The 22,240-nt window shown below is 35.9% G+C and overlaps 2 protein-coding genes across 4 annotated transcripts; both read left to right on the top strand.

Annotated features, from left to right (window-relative positions):
- The first annotated feature begins 15,856 nt into the window (after positions 1–15,856).
- LOC147297811 (F-box/kelch-repeat protein At3g23880-like) lies at positions 15,857–18,436 on the top strand. Its single transcript, XM_086252024.1, has 3 exons — positions 15,857–15,987; positions 16,327–17,598; positions 18,311–18,436. The coding sequence occupies exon 2, from the start codon at positions 16,351–16,353 to the stop codon at positions 17,584–17,586; it is 1,236 nt and encodes a 411-aa protein (XP_086108150.1). The 5' UTR covers positions 15,857–15,987; positions 16,327–16,350; the 3' UTR covers positions 17,587–17,598; positions 18,311–18,436.
- A 1,064-nt stretch (positions 18,437–19,500) lies between these two features.
- On the top strand, positions 19,501–22,206 carry LOC147297810 (F-box/kelch-repeat protein At3g23880-like). Of its 3 annotated transcripts, none has more exons than XM_086252040.1 (3): positions 19,501–19,639; positions 19,916–21,159; positions 21,961–22,206. In XM_086252040.1, exon 2 carries the CDS (start codon positions 19,939–19,941, stop codon positions 21,145–21,147), a length of 1,209 nt encoding a protein of 402 aa, XP_086108166.1. In that variant the 5' UTR covers positions 19,501–19,639; positions 19,916–19,938; the 3' UTR covers positions 21,148–21,159; positions 21,961–22,206. The 3 variants fall into 3 exon arrangements, with proteins under 3 accessions (XP_086108166.1, XP_086108159.1, XP_086108163.1); XM_086252033.1 differs by having other exon boundaries at positions 19,916–21,164; XM_086252037.1 differs by having other exon boundaries at positions 19,512–19,648; positions 19,916–21,164.
- The last annotated feature ends 34 nt before the right edge of the window (positions 22,207–22,240 follow it).

The raw sequence follows: 22,240 nt of genomic DNA, 5'->3' as shown, positions 1-22,240 counted from the left end.
TTTTCTGCGTATTCAATTGGCCTAGCTTATGTATGCCAGGACATGATTTGATAAACATACTTAGCAGGGTGCCAATAATTAATATTTTCTTTATTTTTTGTTTATGAAAAAACAAAGTATTTTGGTTCGAGGTCTTTTTTCATTTATGGAAGCATGGAGTTGGGTTTTCCTTCATTTCTTTTTTAATCAAAGATAACCATCATATATACACAAAGTTGGTGCATTGTATTAGTAAATTTCTTAAGTATTTAATATATAAAATGAAATGATCATACGTGGTGAAAATGGCTTTAAGCAATAGCAAGAAGCACTAGGAAGGCGTTTTACCAATGGCAAAAGGCCATCAGATTCTTTCGAAAGTGTCCCATTGAAAAGAGTCTAGCAATGTTTTTATTGTTTTTTATTTTTCAGGGAAAGAGGCTGTTGAAACTAGTAGAAAATTATTGTTGAAAATACTTTTTAAAATGATAAGGGAATTAAGTTTCTAATTAAAGTCTTTTGTAGATATGATCATCTGTTTGATTACCAATTCAACTATTTGAGAGGGCACAAATGTACCTCGAGTTTTTCGTAAAATGTTTAATCCAACTTTACCATTTAAAATGGCCTTCAAATTTAACTTTTTTCTAGGACCCGATTTCACTTTTTAGCAACGACATTGGGACGACTTTCTGTTGTCACCAAGTTTTTTTTTACCAATAAAAAAAAAGTCACCAAGTTAGTGACACATCTTTGTTATTTGCACTAATTTTAACTGTAGACCTTCTTCTTTCACGTAGCGACTAATTGCCACAAATTGGAGAGTTGTGAGTGTTATAATCGTAGGATCAAGTGTATCTCCAATAGGTCCCATTTTATTTGTTCATTTGGTAAATTTTTTTTTTTTTTAAAGAACATTATATATTAAGTTCTAACTTCTATCCATCCTAACATAATATTTTCCTCAAACATTTTAGCGCATAATTTTGAATGTTTGTGAAAAAATTATTGTATGTTACTATAATATCACATGACATATTAACGTGGTATTATGAATCCAATCAAATCATAACACCTGGAGAATTTCTTATATATGCTTAGTTGGTGCTAATCAATGCATTTATATTGATAAAGCAATAACAAAACATATGTAAAGAATTAGTAGAGGATCCATATATATGAATTTGAATTCTTTGTCATCCTTATTTATTGAAACTTTAATTTATATAGCACATGCAGAGGATTCGGCAGTCCCTAGCTGCAAAGAAAAACAAAACCAATTAACTATTGAAATAAGGTCTTGTTCCCATGAACTATTGAGAGGCGGTTGGGCTCTTCGGTGAGTTCTTTCTGGTGCTGCCGGTGGGGTCTCCGGCCGTGAAGATGGGAGGGGATCGATGTGGCTACTTGGTTGAGTAGGTGGGTTGGGGCGGAGAATGGAGTTGCTAGAGTATTTGGTTACATGGTTAAAAAGTTGTAGAATGTTTGGTTATATATTCAGAAAATTTTAATGTAACACATGTCTTTATTTTATTGGGCACATCAAAACTAGGACAAGATGGTCCTAATGTTTATGTCACTAGAGACCTATTTTCATGTAGTACATGACTAAATTTAAAAAATTGGAGGAGAGTTGTGAATGTTATAATAAAAGGATATCAAATGTATATAAAACTAGTAGAGGAATATTATCCACTTTCTCTGATCTATCTTTTTTTTTAGTGTATTTTTATAATCTGAATCGTTCATTTTTAATATTATTATTTCAAAATAATCTTTGTAAAAAATTATATAAATTGAGAATTGTTTGGTCATGTAATCGTTATCAAACAAATAAATGATAAATAAAATTAACTATTATCAAAACTGTTGTTTATTTAATCTGAAATTGTCACTTTGCAATCTTCCCTTCTCCAAATAAAAAGCAAAAAAAATAACGTACTCTTCATATATACATGCATATTCAGAAATTCAAATAGATAGGGAAATTGAACTTTCGTGAGTCTTCGGTGGGCCTTGCCCATACAAGATTAATTTATCCTAAATGTTTTATACCACAGATGGAGACAAGCTAATTCGCCAAAGAAGGTAGAAAAATGAATAAAATTAGTATGGCATGATCGAATTAATCACCCCTCAACCTCCGCACCCGCCACCTCCGCACCCGCCACCTCCACACCCACCACCCCCACAACCACCCCCACAACCACCACCAGCACCTCCGCCGCCGCCAACTCCACTGGTTACAGTGGCTACAACAGCTGTAGTAGCCAAAGCAACACCAGCTCCTGCCAAAATAACCATCCCACCATCCTTGGCTCCACTGCTCAGATGATCATTAGCCCCTTCACCTCTTTCAATATCGCCGCTGCCACCGCCATAACCTCGTTGAGCGGAAGGAGTTGTTGGCCTTCTGGTTTGCTTTTTCTTTTTGCCTCCCTTGCAGCAAATAAAATGTACAAATAGTATATACAGAACAACAGCAATCGCAGAGCCAGAGGCTATGAGTGCAATAACATATCCTCTCATTTTCTTCACAATTTAATTTTCATATAATCCAACAATTGGATTTAAGCGTATGTTGCTAGTGCACCCCTTTATATCTACATATTTCGTAAGCTTGGGGTTGGACCAAACTACACAATTCATGGGGGGCGTTATGTGGGGAAGTTTACATTTGCCATGTAGTTTGAGGAACATTCCGTGAGGTTTGTTGTGTTTTGATTGAATAATAAGTTGACTTTTTTTGGGGCATAGCCATCTCCTTGCATGTTGTTTTTAATAATTTATCCTAGTTGTAATGAGTATTATGAGTACAATGACTTAATATTAAATAAATCATTTTACAGATATTCCAAACAATTAAGTACTAGGAAATTAATGGCATTCTAATTTCAAAGAGACTTGTTCAATGCTTTCTTCCGAATTGTACCAAGCAACTACTTGGACTTTGAGTGCGTTGGTGGAAGTGGAGTGGAACTACGTAAAAAGAATAAAGGGGTTTATAGATATTATACTATACATTTTTAATAAAGATCATGAGACTCGATTATTTATATTGGTGAGTCCTATTTTTAAATAAAAATATAAAATTATTATGTTATAAAAAATAAATACATCTATAGTATTATTCAATTTGGCAAGCCGCTAGAAAAACATGGTCTAGCACTCTAGCATCATTCAATTCAACTCATTCTGTTTTTTTTTCGTTTTTTTGCCGGGAATTCAACTCATTCTTATTCAACTTATTTCACTAGTTGTTTTTTAACCGTTATGTCACTTAATTTCTTTTCCAACTTTTACCACACTCGTTATGTGTCTCCAATCCATTTAGTATTATATGCTAGGCTTAATTACACTTCAAGTTGTATTACTCATAGCCTTTCCTAGAGAAATGTAGGTGGTGCCACCGGCCACACAGGGTCCTCAATTTAGAAAGTCTCCAATTTTATGCCAAATGACATATATATATATATATATAGGAGTGCTCTAAAGCTAACCAGTTAGCAAATTAATACGAAGCTAACCATACTTTTGGGTCCACCACATCACTAATCTCATAATCCAAACCATCAATTATTTAGGCCATATTCAAAGATCATCATTGCAAAAAATCAACTAAATCGAAAATCATGTAGTCATCTAATTAAGATCAAATAAATAGACAATCAGTATTTTCGATAAAAACATAAAATAGTTGTTATTATAATTAAATGGCTAAATGACTTCTGATTTTAGAGATTTTTTACAGGAATGATCTTTGAAGTAGGGCCTAAAAAATAAACGGTTCGAATTTTGAGATTACATTGTGCAGTGAGCCCAACAGGGTGGTTAGTTTTGTATTAACTTACTAACTAGTTAGTTTTAGAGCATTCTTGTATATATATATATATATATATATATGAGTGCTCTAAAACTAACAAGTTAGCAAGTTAATACGAAGCTAACCATGCTTTAGGAACCACCACATAACTAATCTCATAATTTAAACCATCAATTATTTAGGCCATACTTTAAAGATCATCATTGTAAAAAATCAACTAAATCAGAAATCATTTAGTCATCTAATTGAGATCAAATAAATAAACGATCAATGTTTTCGATAAAAGCATATAAATGGTTGTTGTTATAATCAAATGACTAAATGACTTCCGATTTTAAAGATTTGTACAAGGATAATCTTTGAAGTATGGTCTAAAAATTAGATGGTTCGGATTTTGAGATTACATTGTGCAGTGGGCCCAACATGGTAGTTAGTTTTGTATTAATTAACTTAGGTCATCCACAGTGGTGAGAGTGAGAGTGAGAGTGAGACATGGTCTGAAAAGTGATTTTTTGGCCTGAAAAGTGATTTTTTGTCCTGAGAGTGAGAGTGAGAGTGATATGTGCTGAAATTGTAGTGCTGAGAGTAAGAGTTGAGAGTAATGTAGCTGTATATAATTAAATTAAGCCTAAGTTAGATTAAGTTATAGTTAAGTTATATTTTATAGCTTAAATATTTATAAAAATTATACCATTAGTTTTATTTTAAAGAGATCTTTAATATAAGGTCAATATTGATTATATTTGGATTTATAATTTTATTACCTAAATTATAAATTCTATATTTTGTCTCCACCAATGGTCTTTCAAGTTAATTGTTTGCTATTTTTTTACCGTTTGAAATGCATTAAAATGGTAAACACAACACAATTAATTGTAAAGACTAGAACGAGTACAGATATTCAAATCCAATACCTTTATTTCATTTCGCCAACATAAAATAAGAAAATTTAAGACAAACACAAACAAACACAAACAAACACATGCAAATAAACATAAACAAATAAAACAAAAAACAAACACAAACAAACACAAACAAACACAAACAAACACAAACAAATACAAAACGACAGCCACAAACACAAACACAAACAAACACACAATGGTATTGGAGACATCTTCAACATTTCGGCGTTCATCGCCGGCATCAGCGTCGTGCTTGACCACGACTTCCTTCTCGCGTCCAAAGGTGCTTGACTAGATCATTCTTCAGTTGCTGGTGGAGTGCTGTTGAGCGTATCAACCTAACCCGGGAAAGCCGTTGCTCTAAAAGAATTGGCTGATAACTTTAGCCTCCATCATATGGTTCAGTGTCATACCGTGCCACAGACCGGGAGATCATTTCCTGAACATGGTCAATTATCATCGTCCGATTCATCGTCTTCGTTCTCTGGACGCTCGTCCTCAATGATCATGTTGTGCAAAATTATGCAAGTCTTCATAATATAGCCCAGATCATTGGTTTTCCATCCTCTGGCAGGCTTTTTTAGAATCTCTCATCTAAACTTCAGAATCTCGAACGCCCTCTCGACATCTTTTCGGTAGGACTCTTGATATCTTGAAAATAGCTGACTTGCCTCTCCTACCGGATTCGTTATTGTTTGTATAAGCGTGGCCCATTTGGGGTAGATCCGGTCCACTAGATAATACCCCATTGTGTAGTCATTGTCATTAACCTTATACTTGATCTGATGGTTTCACATCTGCTCCTCATCATCAAAAAAGTGTGAGCCATCCAATACGTTGATGTCATTGTTGCTCCCTGGAAAACCAAAATTGGCATGCCAAATCTACGTGTCGTACCCAACAACTGCCTCTAATATCATAGTTGGGGTGTGATAATGGCTTTGATATGCCCCTTGTTGTCCTACTGGGCAATTTTCCATTCGTCATGCATGCAATCTAGACTCCCTAGTATACCTGGGAATCCTCTTTTTTTAGCCTTACACAATAGTCGTTGAAGATCAGCCACTGTTGGTGTGCGGAGGTATTCCGCTCCGTACACCTCCGGAATAACTCTTATGAACTTCTTGAATGACTCCAGCACTGTGGTTTGGGCAATTTAGAAACCCTCGTCTGGGGCATTAGCCGAGTACCCAGCGGAGAGCATTCTCATGACTGAAGTCAGTTTTTGCTCTGGCATGCAGCCCCATCTTCCAGCAGCGTCTTGTCTTTGTTGGAAGTAGACATCTTTGTTACACACATCTTGCATCATCTTTAGGAACAATGATTTCTTCATCCGATAGCGCCGTCGGAACATCTCTTCAGTATATCTTGTTCCAGGGTCGAAATAGTTGCTCATGATAAGACCATGGCCTAGTTGTCGGTCTCGAGGGATATATTGTCGTGGTTGGGATGTGCCTCCATGTATTAACCTTCTTTGACTTCGTTGTGTATGTTGTCGGTAAGCAGCCATGGCACACACCGTCATATTTGCGAGCTGGTCATCGTACATGTCTAGTTGTGCCTAAAACATCTCTTCATCTGAATCATAATCGTTGGGTGAATAGGGTGAAGCATCCTGAAGCATAGTGTAAACAAATTTTTTGAGATTACTAAATAGGGTGAATTGGTAAAGTTAGACATCGTGAAATTTATAGACTAGGTGTGATAATGTAAACAAATCTGAATTTTATCATCTTGGAAAGTTAAACGAATCAGAATCTTATCATCAGTCATAATAGGCTATCTTAACATCTTGGAAAAGAAAAGAAATCCGAGACATATTTAATAATAGGGTATTTTATTTTAATTCATAATAAAAATGCATACATAAAGTACACGACAGACATAGTTGGAAAAACAATGACACATCAGTCATATTGTAAAAAGTCAGTGTTGGGGAAGTACCCTTCCGAGCTTGACAAGCCCTAATTGGCCTCGTTAGCAGCACTTGCATTCCATCTCACCAAAATTTCATGATGTCGTGCCTCTCAAAACGCTCGTTGTTCTCCGTGCATGGTGGTGGGGTCCTTGCCCATGACCTCATAATCTTGCTGCTTTTGTTTGAAATCGGTGTGCTCTTTGATCAATCAGTCGCGTGAAGCAGCTATGTCCTTCTGCCCTTGGCAAAGAAACCTGATACTATCGGCAAGGTCATCATCGTTAGTATCAACTTGTTTGGCCCTCTTAGAGTTGTTTCTGCTAGATGGCCTCGGGCGACTACCGCTAAGTGGTTGAAAGGCCGAGGCATCCTCATCCGCGCTCAATTGAACCGCTTCAGCTTCGGTATCGGCATCAGTGGAGGTGTCGGTTAGTGCATGTTGTCACTTCACAAAGTGTTGCATCTTAGCAAAACAATAGTGCCAAGCAAAAGGACGGTTTCCCGAGTTTGTTGCTTGGTATCGTGCGTTGGCAAAGCTCACCTAGTAATATGAAAACAAATTAATGAATTATAAATGGTACTCAAATATTTGAATTTAATTAACAAAAATAAAGTACACACAATTTGAAAGGAATTACACACATATTGATCAAACATAAATATGTAATTTAATTATAAAAAATATTTGAGTTTAACTAGCAAAAATAAAGTACACACAATTTGAAATAGAGTACACACATATTGATCAAATGAAAATATGTGAATTTAATTAACAAAATTATTTGATAATTCTCTAGCAAAAATAAAGTACACACAATTTGAAATATAGTACACACATATTGATCAAACATAAATATGTGAATTTAATTAAGAAAAATATTTGAGTTTAACTAGCAAAAATTAAGTAAATGGGGCATTGATGTTGAGTTTAATCAACAAAACTCACCGTATCAATTTGATTTTGCCCGCTAGTGCGTGATCGTTCGGCCGCCAAGATACATTTATAATATTTTGAGGTAGCTTGCCCCATTTTCTTGAAGTGAGCCATGACCGCCCCAATTTGTCTCCCATTCCTCACGGCGAGAGGATATCTCCGAATAAATTGATCGTACACTTTATTCCAAAATTCCATGTTTCTTTGATTGGATCCGATTTCACAATCTTCCGAATTTTTCATCCAAGCTTCAACAAGCGCTACCTCTTCTTCATTGAACCAATTCTTTCTCTTAATTTGCATTTCCCATGATTGGAAAAAAAGAATTTTCTAGGAAAAGTGAGGTGATTTGAATAGATTGATAAAATGAATGAATTGGATAGATAGATGTGTGAAAAAATGAGGTGTGAATGCTCAATTTATAGGAAAAGTGATGAAATAGCCGTTATAAATTTTTCAGAATTTTTAAATATTTTTTCAAATTTTTTTTGTATTTTTAATTGCATTATAACGGTCAATTAATTGTATTCGTTGATCTCCAACGGATACATTAATCTGAACCTCCAAATGCAGCCACGTGTTGCTGGTTTGTATTTTTTTTTTTTATCAAACCGGGCTTTAATTGATGACCGTTGATCTGCAACGGTCACAAGATCGTGGCCAACTGTGTGTGTCAAGCGTGCGTCCCGGCGAGTGGCAGACAACTGCTGTGGTGAACAGTGGCTTGTCGGCCACTTTATTCCTTCCCTCCGCATGTACTGATTTGCCCCTGTCTTCTTTCATATTTCTGGATGCAGCTTTAGCTTTTTGAATTTTTCATAAGCCCTTCATGGTCTTTTCACATTTGGTGGGGCCGACTTAAATTAAAAACTCACACACTCTCACTCTCAGTCGGACCCTCACCTAGCCCTCAACTCCCACTCTCACTCACCTTCACTCTCATACCTCCGGCCTACTGTAGACAAAATGAGAGTTTCCTCTCACTCTCACTCTCAAGCTCAAACTCACCATTGTGGAAGGTCTTACTAACCAGTTAGTTTTAAAGCATTCTTGTATCTTATATATATATATATATTTTTTTTTTTAAAAGGTCTTGAATCCGCTCTAATGCAATTTGCTTTATTTTGCGAAGATTATGCGCTATGTGAAATATATATCCATACCATCAGTTCGATACTTCGATATGATCATTATAAATTTGTTTTATGACATCAATTCATTCATGGTAATATTCTATGAGACCATGATAAGTAAGGCCGGCCGGACTCATTTAATCTGGTATAAGTATAACTAGTATAGCCCCGTTTTATTTGTTCTTTTGGTAAAAATAACAAAAAACAATAGCAAGGTTCCATCCATTTCAACGGAATATTTTTCCAGAAGATTTAATTGGCGCAAAAAAAAAAAAAAATGGCGTTGCATATATAATTTCCATGCATGGGATCAGCAAAGCATATGTTATGATACAAATTAAACGTACGTATGTTGTAAATTTGTAATATAAACGTTTATTAACCGTTCAAATTATATAGCACATGCAGTGATGCAGATGACTCGATATAGTCGGTAACTTGGTACACATATATATGGGAGAAATTCTTTAATTTGGTGCAAGTTGGACGAATTCAGGGTTCCATAAGAAGAAAAAAAAAAAAAAAAAGCCAAGTACACAAATAAATTGTTCTCATGAACAATTATTAATTCCACACTTGTAAAAGTTTAAATACATAATATATATATATGAGGATTTTTATTTTTTTGGGTGCAAGGAGTTGAAGATGATATTTGGTGGTAAATACTTTTTACTACAAGAGTATACAGCACGGTCTTATTAATCACCCCCACAACCTCCTCCACCACCTCCTCCTCCATCTCCTCCTCCACAACCACCAGCACCAGCACCACCATCACCACCCGCACTAGAACCAGCACCACCACCATGTCCACCATCCCCACCAAAGCCGCCACCACCGCCACCGCCACCGCCACCAGTTCTATTTACGGGGGCTACAACAGCTGTAGTAGCCAAAGCAACACCAGCTCTTGAACCATAATTGGGTCCTCTGCTTTGACTAGTATCTGCGCCTCTTTCAACATCGCCGCCGCTGTAAGCCCGTTGAGCCGATGGAGTTGTTGGTACTCTGCAGGTTTGCTTCTTCTTCTTGTCTCTCCTGTAGCAAATACAACGCACAAATATAATAGAGAGAAGAGCAGTAGCAATCACAGAGCCACAGGTGCTAAGTGCTATAGCATATGCCCTCATTTTCTTCACAATTTAGTTTACATATATTAATCCAAGCTCTCCGTATGTACCTACTGGCTACTGCGCGCACTCTTTTATATCTACAGATCTCCGTATGTTGCCATTAATTCTTCATTTAGACTTAACTAATTTGAGGATCACTGCGCAAAGTTTGTTTGATAATTTGTGTTTTTTTTTTTTTTTTAAATAATAAGTTGACTTTTCTTTTTGTGCTTAGGAATTTCCTTAAGCTTGCATGTTGTTTCCTTGCTAGTTCTAATCAGTAATGACTTGATGTTAAATAAATCCTTTTACAGATATTCCAAACAAGAACTAGGAAATTAATGGCATTCTAGTTAAAGAGTAATTGTTTAAATATATATTTTTTCAAAATTGTACCAAAGCAACTACTTGGAATTTTCGTGTGTTTATGCCCCTATAAAAACATTTTGGGAGCTGAAAGAACTTTTTTTTTTTAGTTAATTTTTAAATGGTGGAGTGTTATTTGAACACTCTGATCGCATGCATAATGTGAGAATTCACGTGGTAATGCCATGTAATTAATGACATAAATAATATGCAAATATTTAAAACACAAGGTGATTAGAGATCAGTGTGTGTAAATACTCATTCAAAAACTCATATGAAACCTCAACCACGCATAGAGTAGGCCAATTCCAATATCTACAGCAAAGTTTGTCTGGAGCTTTGACTAAGCCCAAAATTCGTCTAGAGAGTAGAGCTAGCCTTGGCCAAATCCAAAACCCATATGGAGCAGCTTGCCCAAAATCCAAACCTCACCAAGTATAAAGCCTAAGCCCTTAAACACATTCAACAAACACCATATATGGGTTTAGTGACAGCCTTATAATAAGTATTTGAAGTCACTAATCTTAATGTAACTAAAGATCCTTTTCATTTAATAACTAAATCTCACAAATTGAGGGTCCATCGATTGAGGACATCAATCGATCTGATGTAATTGAAATTGAGGAGAGTACGTTGTGAATATTATAATTTAGAAGGATATCGATCAAGTGTATATATAGTTATATATAACTAGTATAGAGGTTACATCCAATATTTCAAGAGATTTTTTTTTTTTTTGGCCAAAGAGAATATTTTTTTTCAAAGATTTAATGTGTAAAAATGCATCGATCATTTAAATGATGTGATAATATTTGGAAGCCTGGCATTTATATGGGGATTCTTATTATATATATGTTTGGTAGTAGTCAAGACAAGGCAACAGCAAAAAATGTAATGATGATATATATACAAAAACACTAATTATACTATAATTCGTCTTAATTAATTAATTAAACTTTAAATTAGCACATGCACATGACTCGGTATTACAAAATTACAAATGGGAGAAATTAATTCCTTTAATTTGCTGCAAGTTGCATGGCGGATAATTAAATTCAGACCCCTATAAGAAAACAAGCCAAAGTACTGAAATATATAGGTTTTTTGTTCCCATGAGCAATTATAGATTCCAAAAACCTAAAATATGCCACGTTAATTTTATTCCCAAAATCAGAATATATTAAAAAAAAAAGACATGATCTAATCATGCACCCTTGACAGCCCCCACACAACCTCCACAGTCCACAGTCGACGCTCATCACCCCCAACCAGCTGGCCCAGCCCAGCCGCCACACCAACCCTGGCCACCACCACGCACCAACATCGCATGTTATGGTGGCTACCACAGCTGCGTTATTCAAAGGCAGCACCATGCATGAGTGATGAGTTCTAAAATTCTTCATTGGTGCAAGCATATATATCGATCTATATATCATGGCATAGAAATTCAGACCCATATATAACTATGAGAAAACAAGCCATATACGTACTGAAGTAGGTCTTGTGCTTTTGAAGAAGCCTAGATTCCCAAACCTAAAATATACTAGAGTCGATCATTTTGAAACAAACTTTTCAAATGAAAATTAATGAATTTTTTACCGTATCACAAAAGAAATTATTAGATAAAAAATTCAATGTGATAAGGATTGTAGCCTAATTTTTTCTTAATTAATATTTTTCACTCTAGACCGTTTTTCACACAGTGACTAAATTTCACAAATAGGAGGAGAGTTGTGAGTATGTACTATAATAAAGAGTGCGGTTAATATGAAGGACTAATTGTGAGAGATAACTGTATAAAAGCATTTAAATTAATCAAATGATACATAATTTGTCAATTTTATGTTAAGTTTTAACTCTGAAATTTTGAGTTTTATCCAAAATGCCATATTTAAAACCTAACATGTATCTTACAAACTTCATTCTACACCCTAAAAAAGTATGAGGTGAATCTGTCGACAGATGAGATAAAAAAACGGGATGAGGAACAAAATGACTTTGGGTGAAGGCATTTTATTTTATTTTATTTTTTTAAGATTAATAATTTATAACAGGTTATTGGGTAATAAAATGAATATGAGTAAAGTTAAATATGTGTCATTAAATTAATAAAAACTCTTATAAAATAGTCTCTCGTATTAGTCATTTTACTAATATGGAGAGTAGCCATTATGCTATAATAAAATGATTGATACCACTAGTTAATTATTAGTTTAGTTCTATTTCTTTTTTTACTTTATTGAAAAATATCTCAAAGTGAAATCTTCCTTCCTAAATTTTAAAAATGGCAAAGCAACAAGTAACGATATGCGAATCGTTTGAACTATATATAATACGTTTATTTAATTAATTAAACTTCAAAGAACATATATGCTCGATCGATTGGTACAAATGGGAGATTATTTTTCGTGCAAGTTGCATGGCACAGAAATTCAGCCCCATAAGAAAACAAACCAATTAAGTACTGAAATTATTAAGTCTTGTTCTCCTCAACAGTATACATTCCAAAAACGCAAATATTATAACCTTAATTTTATCCTCCACAGAAAAAAAAAAAACGTGAAAAAAATAATAGGGTATAGCATATTCTAATCAGCTCCGCAGTCGCCGCCACAACCCCCACATGCACCACCATCATTACCACCACAAGCACCACCACCACTATCATCGCCGCCACCGCCACCACCACTGCCATGACCATCAATAGTGAGGCTGGCTACAACAACTGCAGCAGTCAAAGCAGCCCCAGTTCCTGTCAAAATAACCATCCCACCATTCTTGGTTCCATTACCTTGATGACCTCTTTCAACATCTCTGCTGGGTCGTATGGTTTGCTTCTTCTTGTTGGCTGCGCCAAGAAGGTAACACACAAATAATATGACAACGATAGCGGCGGTAACAGAGCCGCAGGCTATGAGCGTTATAGTATCTGGTTTCATTTCTTCTGATGGAATATAATGTTACATATTGAAGAGAAAGGCGTGTAAGCACACTCTTTTATATATAAGATGATATGTCTGTATTAAGTATGCTTGGGGTTGGGGTTGGACCCATATATGCTGAAGCGTAATTGTATATGTTGATGCAAATTCTCGGATGCAACAACTTAGAAATGCTGATCTGGCTGATCAGATGCTTTGCTGGATGATGAAGTGGATGTTGATTGAGATCTTCCTGCAAAAGAAACAAGATCAAAGGAGATGGACCGGTGTGGTACCAGCCAAACACGCTCCGATGATGAAATCAGTGATGGTGTTTGATGGTGGATGAGGAAGAATATAGGATGAACTTGGGAGAATAGGAAGAACAAGGCAAATGTTCTGGGTTATTCTCAGCAAGTTGGGTAAGCTTTTTGGTGAGTGGGAATTTTTGTGTAAGTGTTTGTGGGTAGATCCATAATGATGGTTTTTGCACATATGAGTTGATATATATAAGCAAAGGAAGTCTTGATGAGTAAGATACCTGTATGTGAATGCATGGTTGCCAGTGACCCACGCGCCCGGTCAGAACTAGTTGCATGTACAGCTGCTCACCTCCTCAGCATTCAATGCTGCAATGAATGCTCCATTAAATGCAAGGTTGGAAGGTTCAGGCAAACTGCCCCAGCAGTCATGAATGCAGACTGGATATCCTATCTGTCAGAAGATTTGTGTCAGGTGCATTTAAGTGTGGCGGTTCATCCCAATGTGATCTTCCTGGGGATGGCGGCGGAGAGCCGAGCCGAACCGAACATATATCCTTATGCGTATGCATGAAGTCTATGTGTGATCGGATCGGGCATGGGATTCCAAGTCGAGCCGACCCGAGAGATAAGGGTCCCTCCGAGCCCTAACTGGCCGACGTTAGAACTCGAAAGGAGGTCACTTCGGTGCCGAGCCGAGCCGAACTGGAATGACCGTGGCACTCAATCCCCTGGAAGATCATCGGTTCGGCCCGGGCCAAACATGGTGGACCCGACATGGAGATCCGGTCCGAGCTGGCGGAGGAAGTACTGGGCAATGATGATGTGGAGGTCAAAGTCTGACCAGCCACGTGTCCAGCCAGGATTGGCTGTTGGGTCGGTGTGGGTTTACCCACAAACAGTATATATGGAAGTTTACAACTTGTCATTCTTTACACATTTTTCTTTTAAAATTCAGGGAAGATTATATATGGCATATGTATGTCAAGATCTGGCCATATATGGAAGAGCGTCTCAAGTTTTGTCATTGAATAATTTTTTTCTTTTTTTCATGTGGATCGAATCATCACTATACTTGTCGTTATATGTTTCAATCTTCGTAATGTATTTCAAATTTAAGTTATGAATTCATGAATATGGCTCCACATGCACACACTCAAAAAATGCTAGCTATGAATTAATTTTTCTTTTTGTTCACTCAAAGCCATTTTCTTTCTTTTTTTTTTTTTTTTTTTTTTACACTTTAGGGTTAAAATTAGGATTAAGGAGAATGGAATGAGCTAGGTAGGGACAATGTGAGACTGTTGGTAGGTGGGAAGATCAAGTAGTTTAACATTTTATTTATTTTTTTTTTGGGTAGAGGCCGGGTGGGAAAATAATGTATAGGAATATATATGATGAAAGAGGACGGCAATAACACTACTCAATCTTAATCCAATAATTAGGGGTGTATAAGCTAGCAAATCAAGGCAAGTCATGTATCATAATGCTTAGACTTAGCTAGATTTAAATTTATTGACCTCAAGCTAGGCTTGGATATATATATTTACTTTTACAAGCTTAAACGTGACTTAATTTTGCTTGTTTGAGCAATGAGGCAACCTTGAGCTTACTCGACTGGACGTAATGATAAATTATAAAAAACTATGAATACATAAAACGAATAAAGAACAATGTGTAGCAAATAATTAATAAAAAGAAAGTAAAAGGGAGGTTTCATGTAATTAAGGATGTTTTTACTTTAAGAAAAGTAAGAAAATTTTCTCTAAGTACAATCTAACAATGCAATCGATCATCGAAATCGTATATTTTTTAGGTCCCTCCTCAAAGATCGTCTTATACAAAATTAATCAAAACGATAATTGTTTGGTCATTTAAATAATAGTCTGGCAGAATCGTATGATAGGGAAAGTGCGGAGCCTCCCACTTGTTGGGGTTACCGGGCTGGCTAACCTAACTATGAATTTCTATCGGATAGACAGAGGTATATAAATATAATATGTTAGATAAAATTGAAAAAATGTTGGCGCTAATAAATTGGCTAAATAATTTCTAATTTGATCAACTAATTTTTTCTAAATATGATCTTTGAATACTATTCTAAAATATAAATATTTATGATTATTAAATTGTAGACTATTCTTACTTTTTCTTAATGTAAGGGAATTCCTACGTCAAGCTCTTCCACAAACAAATAAAGAATTCACCTGTAATATATCTTATTGATTATTAGTTAAGGATTAAATAAGTCTTACAAATCAAGCTCGAAGAAACCAAGCTCAATTTAGTCTTCAAAACTAGCGGATAACAAACAAATAATTGTAGCCGCTGGATGAATCTAACGGTGGAAGTTTTAAAAGCTAATAAAGTGTTCTTAAAAATGTGGCGGGTCTAACAGTAAAACCGCGGGTTACAAAATGGGTCAAAAGACTCGAAACTAAGCATCAATCCTTTAAAAAACTAAAACCCTCCTCAGGCACAAAAAAAAAAATTTAAAACCCTTTTCCGCTGCAAAGTGGAAACTAGACAAATCAGAGAGTGTAAAGCAATGCCCTAGAAAGAGCTCCATTCTTCTCCTCTGAAAGCAGGAACAGAAGAAAACGCTTCCTCAGCTCCATTTGTCGGCACATCAAGTTGTGAGTTCAGTCTGAACTCTGCTTTTCTTTTTCTGGGTTTTTTGAGAGCTCTTTTTTTTTTATGAGTTTCGATTTCTCATTTCTAAAGTGGACTGGATATTGAGTTTCCTCTGAAAAATCTGAAGATTAAGGGTTTTTCCTAGGGTGCTTTCCCTTTTGGATATTTTGATATTTTGTAGCTGGCTTGCTTTCTTTTGTTCTTTTTTTTTTTTTTTTTTTTTTTTTTTCAGTCTAGTTGATTTTTCTTTACTTATTTATTTATTTATTTTTTCTTTGTTGGAGTTGCTCTTTGAATGTGCATTGTTTTGGATTTAAATGATCTCTCTCTTGAAATTTCAGCAAGGGAATTGACAATTTGAAGCAATGATAGAGTCTTTGCCTGGGGAAATCATTCAAAATATCCTAGTTAGACTGCCCGTTAAATGTTTGCTCAAATGCACCTCTGTGTGCAAGTCATGGAGGTCCAAGATAAAAAACCCAAGCTTTATTCGCGCCCACCTCAGCCAAAGGGTCAATTTTTATAGCCAGTATGACACTCACCTCTTCTTTCTCCACTGTATTTCTGGTAGTGAGAGCATGACATTCTGCCACAACACGACCGTGTTTGAGCCAACAGAAGAGCTATACTCTTTGCATTATGATAACCATGCTTTTGATGAGTACTGCAAGATAGAATTTCCAACTGCCCACAAGGAAAAATTGTGCAATTCTTTTTTTCGTGCGGTCACCGTTTGTAATGGGCTGGTATGCCTTGCGGATGATATATTTAGCTATGGTTACAGCTTCATAATATGGAACCCATCTATAAGAAAGTCAGTGGAACTTCCTGAGCCTAGTATTACCTTTAGTACGCACGGTGGGTATGAGGCTACTATTGGATTCGGTTATGATGCTATCAACAATGATTATAAGGTTGTGAGACTTGTCACTCTTTTGGATCAAGATGAGATGTCAACTACAGTGGAGGTTTTTTCACTAGCTACAGGCTCATGGAGCAGGCCTACTTACGTTGCTCCTCCGTGTCAAGTAGAAGGAAGGGCATTGCAGGCTTTTGTTAATGGGGCTCTTCATTGGCCTGCATTGCGTATGACAGACAGTGGTAATTCCTTTTTTATATTGGCATTTGACTTGGGCAGTGAGTTACTTCGCGATATTTTGATGCCAAAGAGTTACATCTACGATGGTGCATTGGGACTGCGATTGTCTGTTTCAGGAGACCGAAAATCTCTTGCTCTGTTCACGATGAATTACATCAGTCGAGATTATTTTCTTGATATATGGGTGATGGAAGAGTATTGCGTAAAGGAGTCATGGAGCAAACTGATAACAATCGGTCTACAAGGTCCAGAAAGAAGATTACCTAGGGCATTATGTTTTAGGAAGAGCGGTGAAGTATTGTTGATGCTTGATGAAGGTGATAAATATGTTTTTGTTAATGATAACTTCTTCCGTAACACATCAAGACATGAATTAGTTTCACTGGACCTTGTGAGCAAACAATTTAAAAATCTTGGGATATGTGGATATCAATATTGCTTCATTGATTCTTATGAAGAGAGTCTCGCCTTACTTGACAAGACCGATGCAGTTTCTTACTAAGAGAAAGAACAGGTAAGGTTATTATATCTTTTGAGAGCATGCATGTCAAGAACATTTATTGTTCTTTGCTTGCCATATTATTATATGTTCATTACGCGCCTGTCAAGAACACTACATATTGAATTTCTGTGGGGTTTTTGTTTGTTTTTTCGTTTTCCTGTTTTAGCAGATTGCCTTTCTTGCTTCTGTTTCCAGACAACACAACTTTGTCTTTGTGACTAAATTTAGCTCAGCTTTAGGGTAAACTTAATTCATAAAGCAAGAAGTTAAAAACAAAATAATAATAATAAACATGGTTAGACTGGATTTTATAAGTGCTTGTAAATTTGTGACTTATATAATATCAGTTTGGTATGATTTTAAACAGTAGATTGTGGAACTGTTGCTGCTCCGTTAATGAAGTTTGTGTATTCATATTGCATGGTCTTATTTGCTGCTATAATAGAATTGTGCAATGGTATCATGTTTGAGATGATCAAGAGAAGTTGTTTTTTTTTTTTTTAAAAGGTTAGTTCATTGAGTGCCTTTCCCAATGGTTTTCATTTATACAATAGTTCATTTTCCAATTTAGGTTCATTTATGGAAAGCTTGATGAGCAAGTTACACTCGCACTCCCAAGGAAGTAATAGTAAAAGTTTTCATGACTATTGCTGCAACTATAATACTCAGCATTGACTAACATAGTGGTTTTTTACTTTTATTTTGTTCTTTTCTTTTGATGCAGATTTGTAGTGCAGTAACGTCCATTGCCTGATTTGCTGGTGTAATGTCTTGGCATGGCTTATCCGAAGTGCTGATGTATTTCCTTTAGTAGTTTTTCTACTTAGTGTTCGAAAAATTTGAATGGAACTATAGAAGTATTGATTAACTTTAATGAATGGATGTTTGCAATGAGCCCTGTGGGTTTTGCAGTTGGATGTCTTGATTTCACAATCCTATTTGTTACAGTTACCTTTTTCGACTGAATTTGTTAGAGCTACCTTAACATATAGATCAGCCACCTTTGCCAATAAAAGTTTTCGGGACATTGGAAATTACAAGAGCAAAGTTGGTCATAGTGACGGTGTAGGTACCATTCCCAAAACTAAAAGAAACAGCAGAGGACCTTGCAATATAAGAGTCATGCTGAACTGAACACCAAAAACCAAAGTTCAAAATTTGCATTACCTATTCACTCTATTCTATAATTTCTATCAGGGTTTTTTCCCAAATCACAATCACAACTTTGATAGACTTTCTATTAGCCTCCTTTAGTTGTGATGAGCTATTGGAAGCACTTTAATTGTTTCACGAAGCAACCAAGCAGAGTGTGAGACATGTAAGAAAAATGGGGGGAAAAAGAGCATAAGATGATGATTCCAAAAATAATGAAGATGACAGAAGCATTATTTATTTTCCTTTGTTGATTTAATTTAGTAATTAGAGTAAAAGTGAAAAACTATTTGGTTCAGTTGAAAGTTGAGAAACCACAAAAACGATAACAATAAATAACATGGAAATTATACTTCCATCATTCCCTCAGCAACCTGCTAACAAGTTCTTAATGCAATGCGTACCAACCAAAATTAGAATGGACTTGTGTGCTCAGTGAGTAACATTATGTAACATATAATAATTTTTCAAAAAAGAAGGATGAGTTGATTTTCATGTCAAGTAAACATGGCCCACACGAGCCTTAATCATCAATCTTTAACTGTTGAACCAAAATGACAGAACAATTATTCTCAAAATTATTAATATATAAATCGGAAACTATAATTCCTAATATATGCAGTCTTGAAAAAGATGTATTCTCAAAATGTAAAATGGGTCCAACAGTAAAATCACGGGTGAAACAGTAAAATGATGTATTCTCATTTCTCAATTCTAGTTCTTAAAAATGTGGCGGGTCTGAAAGTAAAACCGCGGGTCAGAAAACCCTTTTTCCCTGCAAACTAAAGAAGTGAGAGAGAGAGAGAGAGAGTAAAACAATGCCCTAGAAAGAGCTCCATTCTTCTCTGAAAGCGAGAAAAAGAAACAAACGCTTCCTCGGCTCCATTTGTCGGCGCATCAAGTACGTACTGTGAGTTCTTTTTCTGGGTTTTTTTGAGAGCTCTTCATCTCATGAGTTTCGATTTCTCATTTCTAAAGTGGAGATTCAGTTCCTCTGAATAATCTCACGTTTTAGGGTTTCCCTTATTTTTTGATTTGTTTAGGGTTTTTATTTTTCTTTCTATGAATGTTACTCTGCTGTATGTTGTAGCTGGCTTGCTTCTTTTTTTCTGTGTGGGAGTTGCTCTTTGAATGTGCTTTGTTTTGTATTTAAGTGATCTCTCTCTTAAAATTTCAGCAAGGGAATTGAAATTTGAAGCAATGATAGAGTCTTTGCCTGAGGAAATCATTCAAAATATCCTATCTAGACTGCCCGTTAAATGTTTGCTCAAATGCACCTCCGTGTGCAAGTCATGGAGGTCCAAGATCAAAAACCCAAGCTTTATTCGCGCCCACCTCAGCCGAACAGTCAATTTGTATAACCAGTATAACACTCACCTCCTCCTTCTCCATGGTGTTTCTGGTAGTCCCGGCTATGGCTCACGGGTGTGCGAGCTTTACTCTTTGCTCTATGATAACCATGATTTTGATGAGTACTGCAAGTTAGAATTTCCAGTTGCCCACAAGGAAAAATTGTGCAATTCATTTTTTCGTGCGGTCAGCGTTTGTAACGGGCTGGTATGCCTTGCGGATGATATATTTAGCTATGGTTACAGCTTCATAATATGGAACCCATCTATAAGAAAGTCAGTGGAACTTCCTGAGCCTAGTATTACCTTTAGTACGCACGGTGGGTATGAGGCTACTATTGGATTCGGTTATGATGCTATCAACAATGACTATAAGGTTGTGAGACTTGTCAGCCTTTATGATCGTGAGAGGTCAACTAAAGTGGAGGTTTATTCACTAGCCACAGGCTCATGGACCAAGCCTACTTACGATGCTCCTCTATGTCGAATAGAAGGAAAGGCATTGCAGGCTTTTGTTAATGGAGCTCTTCATTGGCCTGCATTGCATTGGACAGACAGAGGTCATTTGTATTTTATATTGGCGTTTGACTTGAACAGTGATTTATTTCGCGAGATATTGATGCCAGAGAGTTTCATCTGGAATGGTGCATTGAGATTCCGATTGTCTGTTTCAGGGGACCACAAATCTCTTGCTATGTTCACGATGAATCACACCCGTGAGGATTATTTGCTTGATATATGGGTTATGAAAGAGTATTGCATAAAGGAGTCGTGGACCAAATTGATAACTCTTGGTCCGCAAGGTCCCGAAAGAAGATTACCCAAGCCTTTATGTTTCAGGAAGAGCAGTGAAGTGTTGTTGATTCTTGATGAAGGTGACAAATATGTTTTTGTTAATGATATGCTCATCCCTAACACATCAAGGCGTGAATTTCTTTCACTAGACCTTGTGAGCAAACAATTTAAAAATCTTGGGATTTGTGGACATCAAAATTGCTCTGTTTATTCTTATGAAGAGAGTCTTGGCTTACTCGACAAGACCACTGCAGTTTCTTACTAAGGGAAAGAACATGTAAGGTAATTATAGCATTGAGAGCATACATGTCAAGAAAATTTATTGTTCTTTGCTTGCCAGATTGATATGTACGTTCATTAAAGAGCATGTTAGGTGACTAAATTGATGTGAGTAATTTAAATTTTCAGTAAAGCCCTGTTAAGAACACTGCATATCAAATTGCTGTGGGTTTTTTTTTTCTTCTTTTCTTTTTTGCGTTTTCCTGTTTTAGCTGATTCTCTTTCTTGCTTCTGTTGCCATAGAACACAACTATGTCTTTGTGATTAAATTTTACTCAGCTTTGGGGTATACTTAACTTGGAAAGCAAGAAGTTAAAAACAAAATAATAACAAATGGTTAGACTGGACTTTATAAGTGCTTGTAGATTTGTGACATATAATTTGAACTTTGTATGACTTTAAACAGTGGATTGTGGACATGTTGCTGCTTCGTTAGTGAAGTTCGTGTATTCATATTTCATGGTCGTATTTGCTGCTGTAATAGAATTGTGCAATGGTATCATGTTTTTTTTTTTTTTTTGGGTGAAAGAGGGGCTTCAATGGTATCATGTCTTAAGATCAATAAAAGTTGCTTCTTTCCCAAAAAAAAAAATGTCAATTCATTGAATGCCTTTTCCAGTGGTTTCATTTATACAATAGTTCATTTTTCAATTAGGTTTCATTTATGAAAAGCATGAAGAGGAAGTTACACTCACATTCCTGAGGAAGTAATAGGAAAAGTTTTCATGACTATTGCTGTAACTATAATACTCAGCACTGACTAACATAGTGGTTTTTTTTATTTTTTTTTATGATGCAGATTTTTAGTGCAGTAACGTCCTCTGCCTGAAGTGCTGGTGTAATGTCTTGGCATGGCTTTTCTGAAGTGCTGATGTACTTGCGTAGTATTTCTACTTGGTCTTCAAAAAAATTCAATGGAACTATGGAAGTTAATGTATTGCGTAGTATTTCTACTTAGTTTTCGAAAAAATTGAATGGAACTATGGAAGTATTGATCAACTTTAATGAATGGATATATTTGCAATGGATATTTACATTAACCCAATGTGGGGCTGTTGAAAACAAGTTAATCGTGTACA

Source organism: Dryas octopetala, chromosome 1, assembly GCF_963921425.1.
Source record: "Dryas octopetala chromosome 1, drDryOcto1.1, whole genome shotgun sequence".
NCBI classification, from domain to species: domain Eukaryota; kingdom Viridiplantae; phylum Streptophyta; class Magnoliopsida; order Rosales; family Rosaceae; genus Dryas; species Dryas octopetala.
Note: the sequence above shows the minus strand (reverse complement) of the source record. Positions and strands in the feature narration are given on the sequence as shown.